Below are 13684 nucleotides of genomic sequence, written 5' to 3'. Positions count from 1 at the left end.
GGGGTATCAACTGGAGGGGCTCTCAGCTGATCCCATTTTATGTTGTTCCTTATTACGTCCAACCCCCATTTTGTTGTCTACAAAAAAATATACTACATATTTCATAAAGTATCAATCATGAATTAATTAATTCACCTAATTAATAAAGTAACTCCTGTTATATTTTTTTTCCAAATCATTTTAATTACTTAAATACAATTATTAAATATTTTGAATAAAGATGCTAAAAGTTTAGTAACAATAGAACCCAATTCATCTCTTTGGCACTGATAAACTAAAAAAATATGTTGCTAACTTTTATTTCATGTTTCATTTACTAATCTTGGATCAATTAACAAAAAATTAACCTTACTAAATATTTTCCTTTACCTTACTTCAAAGTCATCAGATTTGGAATCATATCTAACTAAGGCGTCGCAAACCAGTACTCCCTGAAAAAAGAAACACAAGAGGATGTCACTTGATAATAAAAATTTCTTGTTGAAAAATATAACAATTATTAAATATAAGAGGGTTTACCCAGTAAATTTGAGCTGGAAACCAAAACTTGCCATTCTCTAGAGAAATATACAATGCCATCTTAAAGCTATTAAGATGGTTACAATCTTCTAAATATGACCTAAGGTATAACATATAGGCCAAGTACCACTGAAAGACCCGAGTGATCCATTCTGATTATTGTTATGTTGATTCATTTGGTTAATTCGTTTTTCCTTTGTTGATGTAATATGTTGCCACTCCTTGTAAGCAACATCACCAATTACTCTACCCCATTTCCTCTTTATGTGCTCTTCCCACAAAGGATCACTTCGGCATCTATCTCTTAAACAAATACACACCTAGCTCAGACATCCTAACGAGATCGGTGAAAGATGCTTTAGAATGCAATCCAATATGGGTTGTGGCAAATTCAAGAGAGAATAATTGCCATCAATGTTGTCCATGGTATGCTCATAAAGGGTGGTCAATATTAGACACAGAAGTAGCTGGGGGGTCTTGTGTGCTTCCCCTTAGAAGCGTCTATATAAATCAACAGAGAAGATAAGATCAAAGTTGTTGAAAAGGAATTGCAGACTTATTAATTTGCTTGTTTCCGAAGCATTTAAAAATATGGTATATATTTATATATTATTTGTTGTGAGTTGTCACTAAAGAAACATTTTCCTCGTTGCTTACGAGATCATTTATATGTCTTAGGTTTCTCAATTACATTTCTTTCTGCAGCACGTCGTATTCTAAGCTACGCGTTATATTTGGATTCAATTATTTGCGAACTTCATTTATATATATTAAAATCTTTTCACTTAATGACTAATAAATTATTAAAATTTAATATAAAATATAAATTATTAAATAAAATAAGTCAAATTAAATTTACTTTTAAAATAAGTAGACACTCTCTATCTTTGTATATATACACGAATAATGCAGCCAATGATCGTACGGTTAAATACACTTACCAAATGCCTAATATTCTACGAAGAATCCAATGCTCAAACCATACAACTGATCACAAACTTTTGAATGCAATTTTAACAATGGGCTTTAAACATGTATAGTGTTGAGTGCTCTAATATTAAATTTGGTATTCTCTTGTCACTCAACAATTAAATTTTTATGGTAACGATTCATGAACACTTTTTTTTTTCCAAATATTTTATTAATACCTATCATTTTTTTTATAATCTTTTTCTTCTAAACATCATATTACTTTTTATATCTATATTTTTATTTTTTAATTTTATCTCTCTTATCAGGTGTCAAATAGACAATTAATGTTCACAAGGAATCAAACTTAAGACCTTATATATATACTACTATATATAAATCATTTTCTATTATGAAGTGTAAATGTAATATGTGATATAATATGGTAAAAAAAGGTATTAATGAGATATTTTGAGTAAAATGAATGTTCGTGTATAATTATTCTTTATGGAAGAAATTTATGATGTTCCTTTTTTGTGTGTACACGGGTTGCATTAGTCATGGATTCTTTTTATTTGTTATAATTCATGGTACTATACAAGACAAATATGATTGTTTTGTGTTTGATATACAAAGAGATCACAAAACATGACAAAAAAAGATGAAGAGGATATGACAAAAATCATTTTTTGTTACTCAATAAATCATGAGACACCTTGTTGTCTTGAATACAAAAAACACTCCCTACCACATTGTATCAATACCGCCTGACTCTTATTGTTGTTTAACGCCACCACAATAACAAAGCTTCATTGGGATAAGGGGTGGCAACAACCCCTATCTTGTTTTTTTTTTTTTTAAATATATATGAATTTTTATATAATATACTATAAATAATTTTGAATATATGTATATAAGTATTTTGGCTCCCTAAAATATTTTGACAAGATTCACCGCTTACCATAATTGTCACTAACCATCATCATTATTGCATCCCACACCACCATTTTGTCTCTCTACCATTGTTATTATTGTTGTCACTGTATATTACTACTATAACACTACAAGAAAATTGTCATACAGTGACACACACCTTATAGTAACACTATACATGTTACTAAAAATTACTTTTACCCACACAATAACTACAATATATGTTGATATATTATTAAAAAATATGGGTATAGACTATAGTAATACACAAAATATGTTGTTAAATCTCATTCAAAATTAACACTAAAATTGTATTTAACTATATGTCAAATATATATATATACCTACATATATTGTACCTATAGTGACACTTTTTGTATGTCACTATATGTAATATTTATTGTAGTGTAATCACCACCATTAATGATCTTGATTAAAATAATTATTATTATTTATTGTAAATTAATATTATAATAAACTTAAATTTTTTTATTTGTGATGTCCATGATTCACGTACCAAACAATATATAGAGCAAAAACTTTTTCAATAACCTGAGTAACATTTGTCATATATACGTTGTTCTCATTTTCTTTAATGTATATGAAACGCACCTTATATAACTTACGATTTCATGCATATATTATCTCTGCTCACATGGACCTAACTATAATTCAACATTAATGAGATTATTTATAATAAAAAAAATTTGTTTTTATTATTTTTACATGGCTATGAGCGAATCCCAGGAACCGTTTTAGCAACAGCTAGACTTGGGAAAGAAGAAACCAAAAATAACGAACGACTTAACGCAATTAAGGATGTGTGATGAAGGTGCAACATCATTTTTGGATAAAGTTGGTTGGTATCCGATTAGCCAGTGCCAGGCCACCTTGTAACTAAAGCTCCGTCCCACATTCCATCATCATAATATATACATAAGAGATCAGCCTTTGACATTTGAATTTTTTGACAGCATTTGGTTTTGGTGATATATATTCTCCTCCTCCTCCTCCTCCTCTCCCTAATTCGATCGATATATCTATTAATTGTTGCGAGCCATGGATCAAGCAGAGCTTGCACGAGTCTTCCAGATGTTCGATCGAAACGGGGATGGTCGCATCACGAGAAAAGAGCTTAGCGACTCTTTGAAAAACCTGGGGATCAACATCTCGGAGGAAGACCTGATCCAGATGATCGAGAAGATCGACGTGAACGGAGACGGGTACGTGGACATGGACGAGTTCGGCGAGTTGTACCAAACGATAATGGACGAGAAAGACGAGGAGGAGGATATGAAGGAGGCCTTCAACGTGTTTGATCAAAATGGAGATGGCTTCATCACGGGGGAGGAACTCAGCGAGGTCTTGTGCTCCCTAGGGCTAAAGCATGGCAAAACCGTACAAGATTGCCAAAGCATGATCAAGAAAGTCGATGTTGATGGCGATGGAATGATTAACTACAAAGAGTTTAGGCAAATGATGAAGGCTGGTTCCTTTGCTGCTGCTTCATTAAGTTGAGACTTCACAAGGTTAGAGCCTGTAATAATGTAATGTTAATGTTAATGTAACTCTTTTCTCTTTTATGGATAGATCGAATTTTGCACATAAAAGAAGAAATTAATTAATGACTAAGATGCCCTTCCCTAATTCTAACTCAATGGGGGTCAAATGGTTTCTTCATTCGTCAGAATATATGTTTGATGAGAATTTCTCAATTCTTTCTGTGCTTGCTTCATTGATTTCCTCGATCTATATATATGTCCAGTTGCTGTAAACCAAATTAATTAACTTTATCTGCATTCAACGCCGGTTCCAAAAAATCTGTTAGCGGAGGCAATAAAATATTTTATATCTTTTTTATTAAAAAAATTTAATAATTTTTTACAAAATATATTTTTATGATAGAAATTTAAAATACCTTATTTTAATAAATTAAAATTGTCTTATAAATAAAATGATAATTTTTTCTTTTTCTCTTTCTATTTGAGATTATATTTAAATGTCATTTTATAATTTTTTGTGACTTATTTAATATTAAAAAAATAAAATAATAAAAATTAATAAGATAAAAGTAATAAAATTATTAATTTATTTTCCTTTAGTTTTCTAAATTTCTACACTCATTTAAAACAAAAATATTTTATGAGTGCAATGTTTTTTTTTTTTATAAGAATAAATGTCTTTATTTAAATATGTTTAAGTTAAAAAAAATTGTGTGACAATTACTCTCATTCCTCTTAATGTGGATTGTCTACTAACAACATACAATATGCATATATACATGATCAAATGGTTAAAAAATAAAATAAAATTGAAAAATAACCTACATCAGTAAACTAAATTATGAAACATAAAGAAGTAATAACTCTTTTAGTAAAAAAATATAGTATATTATAATAATAGTAATAAATAAGAAGGAATTTACTTATTTCAAGAGTAAATTTTGATAGACTTACTTCACTCAATAATTCATGTTTTACATCAAATATTCAACCTTTCAATTAAAAATTTTTAATGTATAGATTGAATTTATAAAATTTTTTAAAAATTAAAAATTATTTGATATCTTATTTCATTAATTTAAATTAATGAATAATCATTAAAAAAAATATTTATATGTTATTTTGAATCTATCTAACGAAGTATTATATAATTTTTAATGTTTTTTTTAAAAATTGTAAACTTTATTTATATATTAAAAGCTTTTAATTTGATATAGAACATTAGTTATTAAAAAGAGTAAATCTATCAAGACTTATTTTTAGAGTAAGTAAATTTTTTTCTCATAAAAAAATTAAGATAATTTTATCGCAGAATAAAAATAATTAAATAATAAAATAAAATATCAATATATTTTATTATATTAGATATAATAAGATAATTAAATTATAATTAATAATATATTTTTTATAAAATAATTAATATTTAATATAAAAAAGAAAATAAACAAAATTTTAGTGCCCCACTACCGTATACTTGCATCCGTCATTGTCTGCATCGACCAAAAGCTAGCCTTTCTGGATTTTCATTTTTTTTTCTCATTCCAATACTATAAATTTGCCTCCCGTTAAAAGCTTTTTATTTTATTTTATTTCAAACTGCAATTTATGATAATCAACTTTTTCTCATTTAAAATGGAGGAAGTCATTATTAAATGTTTCTCCTGTCTCTCAAAGAAGTTTTTGTATAACATTTTGTTCAACTTACAAGAACCGTACCACGAAAGTGTTTTGAATATTCATAATCGAGTTTACCTACTTGACTCCAGGGATAAATTTTAAATCTGTTTATGTTAATCAATGGGGTGGAGACAATTCATATTTCTATTTATTTTTATAAAAAAAATAAAAACTATAGAGACAATTGTATATCAACTATAATAAATAAAAAATGATTGTGTGAATAATAGAAATTTTTCATTTGCAATAAAAATGTAATTTTCAATTACTTGAGAAAGTTGAAAATTTAAAATGTGAAAACAAAAATTTAGTTATAAATAAATTAGTTTATTTTTATGAAAGTTGTAAATAACAAAATGATTTTATTAAAAATGGAGACTAAAAGCAGGTGGAAGAGAGAAGATATATCCTTTTTTACCTTTTTTACCTATTATATAGATAATGTTTGACTTTTCATTAACTATTAAACAATATTTTTTTCATCTCCCACTCATAGATTACTAGTACATGATTATTCTAATTTGATTAAAAAAGTGTTGAATAATTCTTGGATATGTAATTGTTTATGTAATTGTTTTAAATATGAAGAAGGAAAATTTTGTAGGTCATAAATAATCTTACTTAACTTAATCAAAATCATCTTCAATAAAAAATACTCGTGATTTATTAATAAAATATAATATATATATATATATATATATATATATATATAATCTAATTTACTTGAGGTCTAACTTGGTTAGTTATAGATCATATAGAGTGTTGTCTACTATTAACTAGTGTTTTAAATAGTTAATAAGTGGATTACTATCATTAAATCTAAAAAAAATAAATGAACGATTTAGATTAATCACTATTTTTTTTAACTAATTTATTAAATTAAATGCATCAAGAAATTGCACATTACTCAATAGTCTGTTGTGGAGGATGACAATCTCCCTCCTAATAAGGCAAAGGGTGAGCTTGTTGGCGACGATGGAATCGTCTTTGGGTACTCGTCACCGCGATCATCAATGACAACAAAGATGCAAAGGAGCCAAGGACTTCATCAATGGATTCTCAAAGATGAAAGAAGACCTTGTGAATTGTAATGCTGAGATCGATAATGAACAACCACAATAGTTGAGGACAGACATCAACCATTAGAATGTGAAGCAATGCCATCGTCTTATTAGAGAAAACTAGCATTTCTATTTGAAGGAGATGACGTGTGTTAATAAAGTAGATTGAAACCTAACTCAAGATTATAAAATTGGTTTGTAAGATGAGAATTGCCTTCTATTTTTATACACTATTATTATGACCTTATATTTAATTGATGAGGGATCTTCAACACATCTCATCACGTCAATGATTAGACATTTCAAGCATAAAGTTGGTCAAATTAAACACCTATGGGTGGTTTAATAAACAACCCAACAATCAATGATCATTACGATAAATTATAATATTATCTTCAGAAAAGTGAATAGAAACTTAATTCAACCTTATAAAAACAAACTTGTAATTGACATATAAACACTATAATGTCTTTATTGGAGAAAACTAACATTTCTATTTGAAGGAGATAACATGTAAATAAAATAAAGGATTTAATTGTGATTTTATAATTTTTAAAAAAATATTAAAAAATAGATTTTGTAGCATAATTTTTAGTTCTCAAGAAGTGAACCACATGTTCTTTGTATCCATTGTAGTAAGTCACAACTTATAGTTTTAACCATGATTTTGAAAACTATACTAGTTGGTCGAACCAGTTCAAGTAAAAGTCAATCCTCAATCGGATCGATTGATTTTTAAAATTGTTTGACAATGAATCAAAAATTGGTTTAATCAGTTAAATTATTTTTTTAAAAAATTTTTAATTTAAAAAATTTGTAATAAAAATAAATATTTAAAAAATTAGAAATTTCAATAACTTATTTTTAATATTTATCTTATAAATATAATTGAATCATTTAAGTTAATTATTCTTAATATCTTTATTTTTTGCAATTTATATTATATTAATTTGATACTCTTTATTCTAAATATAAACTTATTATTATTATTAATGAATCTTATTATATTTTTTTAAAATTTAGACTTAAATATTATATTATATTTTGTTTAGAACCTAGATATTATATGATATTAAATGTTAAAAATTTATAAATAATTTTTAATGTTATAAAATTATGATATTATTTTTATTTCTTAATTTTGGACTAATTTAAGCTTTTTTAAAATAAAAATTATTTACAAATTTAAGACATAATTTTGGATATTTTATGACTAATTTAATATTTAAAAATTTATTTCATTAAATTTATTTATATGAAAATTGTTGAATGTAACTAAAATTTAAATAAAAAATATTATAAACATGTAAAAATTAAGTAAAAAATAATTAAAAATTTAAAATCTGTGATTTTATATTATTTTTTAATTGTTTATTTTTCATTTGAAAAATTCTTTACCTTCCAACTGTACTAACCTATTTATCCCTGTTAAAAAATGGACAACTGTCAATTAATTTTAATATAAATATTAATTTAATTTAAAATTTGCAAAGGTTTCACTGGTCAGAAGATTATTCAGCCGTTCCGATTTGGAAGCCGAAAACATTACTCTTTTCATTTATAATCTTATTCAAATATCAATTAAGTGTTATAACTTTTATATAATTAAATAGGTTGTTATAAATATAAATTAATTTAAAAATTGTATCATAAAATTAAAATTATTGTTTTTAAAAAATTTAAATTAATTCAAAAATAAAATATTTAAAAAACATTTTAAAATATAAAAAATTAAAATAATTATAACAAATAAACTATAAAAATATAATTTATAGTATACCGTAATAAATAAACTCTCAATGTTTGCGGTGTAGGAAAAAAAAAAAAGTGCATTGGCATTAGCATTATATAGAAGGTTGAAGGCATTGAAAGGGTTTTAACTAGGGTTCAAGCGCTTCCATCACCGTTTCTTCAGGTTCGTAACCACCCATGTGGGCTCTTCGTCGAGCTTCAATCTCTCTCAGGTAACTCTTCTCCTTCTCAAATGTTAACTCTTTCGCTAATTGCTCCATTCTTTCCCGTTTTTCCTTATTTCAATCCAAATTTACATTATTTGTCCTTTAACCTATTTTCTCCTTACCAGAGATTATTTCATTAGTTCATACTTTAATATCGGTTAGAGTAGGCAGTGATCGTTTATTGTGCTGTGTTTGCGTAGGACCCGAGGGTTTAATGCGAGAGCATCTTGTGTCAAATTCGCTCAAACTAGTTGTGTGGAACAAGAGAGTTGCATCTCTGAGACTCATGGAATGGCGTGTGATCCGTTTTCGTCGCCGAAATCGCGTTACCATTCAGGACATAATGCTTCCCTGAATCTTACTATGGGGAGACGGGAGCTTTCTTCGAGTAGCACGAAAGAGGAGGATGATTTGGAGGACGGGTTTTCTGAGCTGGAGACCCCTGCCGTTGATGGAAATGAAAGTGACAGTTTAGTAACTTCTGATGCCGACTCAGCGGATGATGATGGTGACAAGGAGGACGTTGAGGAGGCACACAATGAGATTGATGAGCAGGCCAAGAAAGAAGAAAAACCACATCGTGGGAGGATTGAATCGGAATTATTCAAGGAGATCTTGAATGCTTCCGGTATGTCTATTCATATTGCTCTGGATAAGTGGTTGGAAGAAGGGAAGGAACTAACCAGAGAGGAGGTCTCACTGGCCATGGTTAATCTTCGGAGGCGGAAGATGTTTGGGAGAGCTTTGCAGGTATTTGGGTTAAATTTGAATTTGCTTATACATTGTACATTTTAATGTCTGAAATTTGAAATTGGTTTACTAACTTACACTTTCGTGGGTCATTACTTCTATTTGCGGATAATGGATGTTCAAGAAACAAGATAAAAACAAGGGGACGTTTTTGTAATTGAAAATGAAAAAAGAAATGACAATAGAAAACATTTTTTCAAGCCATAAAGCCCCGGTGTGTTCTTACCATTGTTCTTTTTGGTAATATCATTTTGTTGAAATACTCAATATGAGAAAAATAATGCTGTTGTTCAATGTCATGCAATGCTTGTTTGATTGACTGTTCCCTCTCCCTTCATTCATTGTGTAGTGACTTTCATATACCCTGCATATGATATTTGATAAAAAAGAGCTGCAATGAATAATTGTAATGTTGTTTTGATATAAAACACTAATCTTATACTCCAAAGTCTCCAATATATACTAAAAATCAGGCTAAGTGCATGTTTTCATCTAGTGTGAGGCATGAGTAATTTTTATATGATTTGTATCCTGTGTCACCCTCTTATCTCCAAACACAATAGTCCAGCATTGATCCTCAAGCTAAACCTGACTAAGCTCTTAGTTCCAATTAAACATTGTCGTATCTTATTAAAGAACATAACAACATATGCATAAACAAAGGCAAAAAGGGTAACTTGGGGTAGGGATTGTCAATATGAACAATATGTGGATCAAAAGGGATTGAGGAATGCACAGAAGGCTGCTTCAATAAGCTCAGTAGAAAAATCTTGTAGGAAGGTTATTTCATTTACCCTTACATGCCCGCAGATGTAGAACCAGGCAGTGACTGACAACAGTTTGGTAGTGTATAGGACAGAAGTAGAGGCTCCATTGAAGGGTTTGGCCAGTCTGAGGGTGGTGAGCTCAGTTATGGGGGACATGATATAAGTTCGTTGAGACAGGGTTGGTCTCAGACAGTAGTGAACAACAGCCTGGATAGTGAGCTTTAACTTGAGGGGAAGTATTAGAATATATGAATTTATCGTAATATCCTGATAGTATGTTGGTATATCTTGGATTATTCTTTAGGTTCTGTCTATTAGGATATGTTACATATGTTGACATGAACATATCATCAACTGTATTAATACAGCACAATAGTCAAGATAGTATTATTCAGTCTTTCTTTTCTCAATTTCCTCTCACAATACCTAAAACCCCATAATTTCAACAGTTTTCATGGTTTTGTTATAAATTTGATGCATTTGGTTGGAGCAGAGTTCTTATATTTTTAAGTATGTTTCTTTGGTAAATTACTTGATTTTTTATAAGATTAGGCATTTGGTATCTATTTGATGTAAAGCTCATGGCCATTTTAATGGGGTTTCAGTTTCATTAACAGATATCTTAAGAGATTGGGAAGCCTTATTACATAAATGTTGTTGATTTTCTTTGTTTTCTTGATTATCTATTTTGTTCTTTTCTTTAAGAGGATTCATCGTCTTCCTTTCTCTTTCTCTCAATAAATATCTTGTTTTATCCCTGAATAAATAATCTAGGTCAAGTACAAGTATTGTGCAGCTAGTAGAAGTTCAGCCCCATACATATAATACAATCCTTAGGTAACAAGTCTCTTAATGCAATAATAATTATAATATTCTAACAACCTTGGACATAACTAATGTAAATTTTAACTGTTTCTAATTATTTTTGGTCTGTTTATAATTGAAGGGTGAAGTTTTTCAGTGTTAATGATAAAAATGTTCCCTGAAGCAGATTAGCTATTCCAGTTCCTTTAAACAAGAATTTTTGTACATGGTTCAAGTTTTACACTCCTTTGGTTTTTGGTTTTCTAGTTTTACAAGAGGATTTTGGTAATGCAAATTTATATATTTTTTCCGGTTGGTTCTGTAGCTCTCAGAGTGGCTCGAGTCAAAAAAGCAGTTTGAATTTATTGAAAGAGATTATGCTAGTCGACTCGATTTGATTGCCAAAGCCCGTGGCTTACAGAAGGCAGAGGCTTACATTGAGACTGTTCCTGAATCTTGTAAAAGTGAGATAATCTACCGGACTTTATTGGCTAACTGTGTCAGTCAGAACAATGTGAAGAAAGCAGAGGAAGTTTTCCATAAAATGAAGGATTTGGGTTTTCCTGTTACAGTATTTGCTTGCAATCAGTTGCTGCTTCTGTATAAGAGGAATTACAAGTCGAAAATAGCTGATGTGTTGTTGTTGATGGAAAATGAGAATATCAAACCTTCTTGTCTTACTTATGAAATCTTAATAGACTCAAAAGGCCAGTCCAAAGATATTGACGGAATGGATCAAATTGTTGATAGAATGAAGGCTCAAGGCATTGAACCAAGCATCAGTACCCAGGCTGTTTTGGTTAGGCATTACATCTTAGCTGGTCTTCAAGATAAAGCTGAAACTTTATTGAAGGAGATGGAAGGTGAAAACTTGAAACAGAATCGATGGCTATGCCAAATTTTGCTTCCCCTTTATGCAACCCTGGGAAAGGTGGATGAAGTGGGAAGAATTTGGAATGTCTGTGAGACAAAACCTCGTTATAATGAGTGTCTGGCTGCAATTGAAGCTTGGGGAAAGTTGAATAAAATTGATGAAGCGGAGGAAGTTTTTGAGATGATGGTGAAGAAATGGAAGCTTTCTTCCAAGATTTGCTCCATACTGCTGAAGGTTTATGCAAATCATAAGATGCTAATGAAGGGTAAGGATATTATTAAGCGAATGGGAGATAGTGGGTGCCCAATAGGCCCATTGACTTGGGATGCATTAGTGAAACTTTATGTCCAAGCTGGGGAAGTAGAGAAGGCAGACTCTGTTCTTCATAAGGCAGCCTATCAGAGCCAGTTGAAGCCAGTATTTTCTACCTACCTAACTATTTTGGAGCAGTATGCTAAGAGGGGTGACATCCATAATGCGGAAAAGATTTTCTTTAGAATGAAACAAGCTGATTATCCATTAAAACCAAAGATGTACCAAATTCTAATGAGTGCCTATATAAATGCAAAGCTTCCGGCCTATGGGATTCGGGACAGGTTTAAAGCGGATAACATAATACCCAATAGAATTTTGGCAAACATGTTGGCTCAAGTTGATGGATTTAGGAAGAATCCAGTTTCAGATTTGCTTGATTGAGAACCTTGTGTAAAGGTTGTTTCTACTCATACGCATCCAACTATTGTTAGTCAAGGAGTAGGTTAAGTATTTTTTATCGTATGCTTGAAAAAACTCGTCGTTAACGAGTATGAATGTTATGTTATTGCAAAATTATGTTATTTTTCCTATATCTCGTCTTTTAGTTGAAACGCCAACTTATGAAGAAGATGCTTGATGATAGCAGTTGTGCTCTGTAATTGAAGAGTTTTGGAAATTAAATTGATCGTTAGAAATAGTAACAAGCTTGCAAAATGCCCGCGTCTTAGAATTGCGTTAACTATTTTTATTTGTTGGTGGTGAAATTATTCTCTACCTGAACTCTAGGCAAGTTCATTATGTATATTATACACACTAGTGAAGAAGGGTACTATTGGCATCCTAACGGCTTTAGATGCATCCTATTGGTGAAATTAGTTTTTTTATAAACTCTAATTAACTAATATAATTTAAAAAAATATGTTGGAGAAGTTAATGACTTCAAATTGTTTATGTACAAGTTAATTTCTATTTGTAAAGAAATTAATTTTATTTTTTTCTTATATTTTTTTTTTATCTTAAGGTGTTTATTCAAATAAGTTTTGTGTATAGAAAAATTGTTGAATTTTATAGTACTTTTTCAATTTTTTATTTTTAAACCAGTTAAATGTAAAAAAAAATGTAGAAAATATATCAAAAGAATTAAATATTTAAAAGCAAAAATGTGTCCCGTTAATATTAAGAGTAATTTTTGGAGGGAACATGTAAATTTTATTATTATTATTTTTAATAATATTGACTAAATTAACCAACTTATTTGATACTGTTGACTTAGTCAATTAGCCTATAATATAACATAGACTTTTAATAACTAAACAAGTCAAGTTAGAACCTACAATAAATCCAATAATAAGTACCACGTCAAATTCAAATATTAAAATTTCTAATTCTACCGAACCTATTTCCATCCTAAAGAGAGTAAATCAGCGTCACTAATTATTTGTCAAAAGAAGTTGCTTGGGCCCTCAAGTTTATCTTGCTTAATGCTTATATGTTGTAGATTTATATCCATCGTGACTTGTATCGAATACTGAATCTTCTTCGTAACAAGACCAGATACAGTGGTAATATATGTCGAACAAAACGTCCCTACTCAAACTAAAAACAGAAAAATATGTACTAGGAACATTCTCCAACATTGAGAGAAGATTCATAATTAAGAATAGTCCGCAACATG

General features: G+C 29.3%; 1 protein-coding gene and 1 pseudogene across 4 annotated transcripts; both read left to right on the top strand.

Moving 5' to 3' along the window:
* The first annotated feature begins 3250 nt into the window (after window positions 1-3250).
* Window positions 3251-6505, top strand: LOC109797520 (calmodulin-like protein 3 pseudogene; annotated as a pseudogene). Of its 3 annotated transcripts, none has more exons than XR_014434758.1 (2): window positions 3251-3890; window positions 6491-6505. The product of XR_014434758.1 is annotated as a calmodulin-like protein 3 pseudogene, transcript variant X3 (transcript). The 3 variants fall into 3 exon arrangements; XR_014434757.1 differs by lacking the exon at window positions 6491-6505 and adding an exon at window positions 6434-6448; XR_014434756.1 differs by lacking the exon at window positions 6491-6505 and adding an exon at window positions 3952-4096.
* A 1900-nt stretch (window positions 6506-8405) lies between these two features.
* LOC109796827 (pentatricopeptide repeat-containing protein At1g80270, mitochondrial) lies at window positions 8406-12599 on the top strand. The gene is made up of 3 exons (XM_020356643.3): window positions 8406-8565; window positions 8760-9309; window positions 11206-12599. Exons 1-3 carry the CDS (start codon window positions 8531-8533, stop codon window positions 12448-12450), a joined length of 1830 nt encoding a protein of 609 aa, XP_020212232.1. The 5' UTR covers window positions 8406-8530; the 3' UTR covers window positions 12451-12599.
* The last annotated feature ends 1085 nt before the right edge of the window (window positions 12600-13684 follow it).

The sequence above is a fragment of the Cajanus cajan genome, chromosome 6 (genome assembly GCF_000230855.2).
Source record: "Cajanus cajan strain Asha chromosome 6, NIPB_CcT2T_4, whole genome shotgun sequence".
NCBI classification, from domain to species: domain Eukaryota; kingdom Viridiplantae; phylum Streptophyta; class Magnoliopsida; order Fabales; family Fabaceae; genus Cajanus; species Cajanus cajan.
Note: the sequence above shows the minus strand (reverse complement) of the source record. Positions and strands in the feature narration are given on the sequence as shown.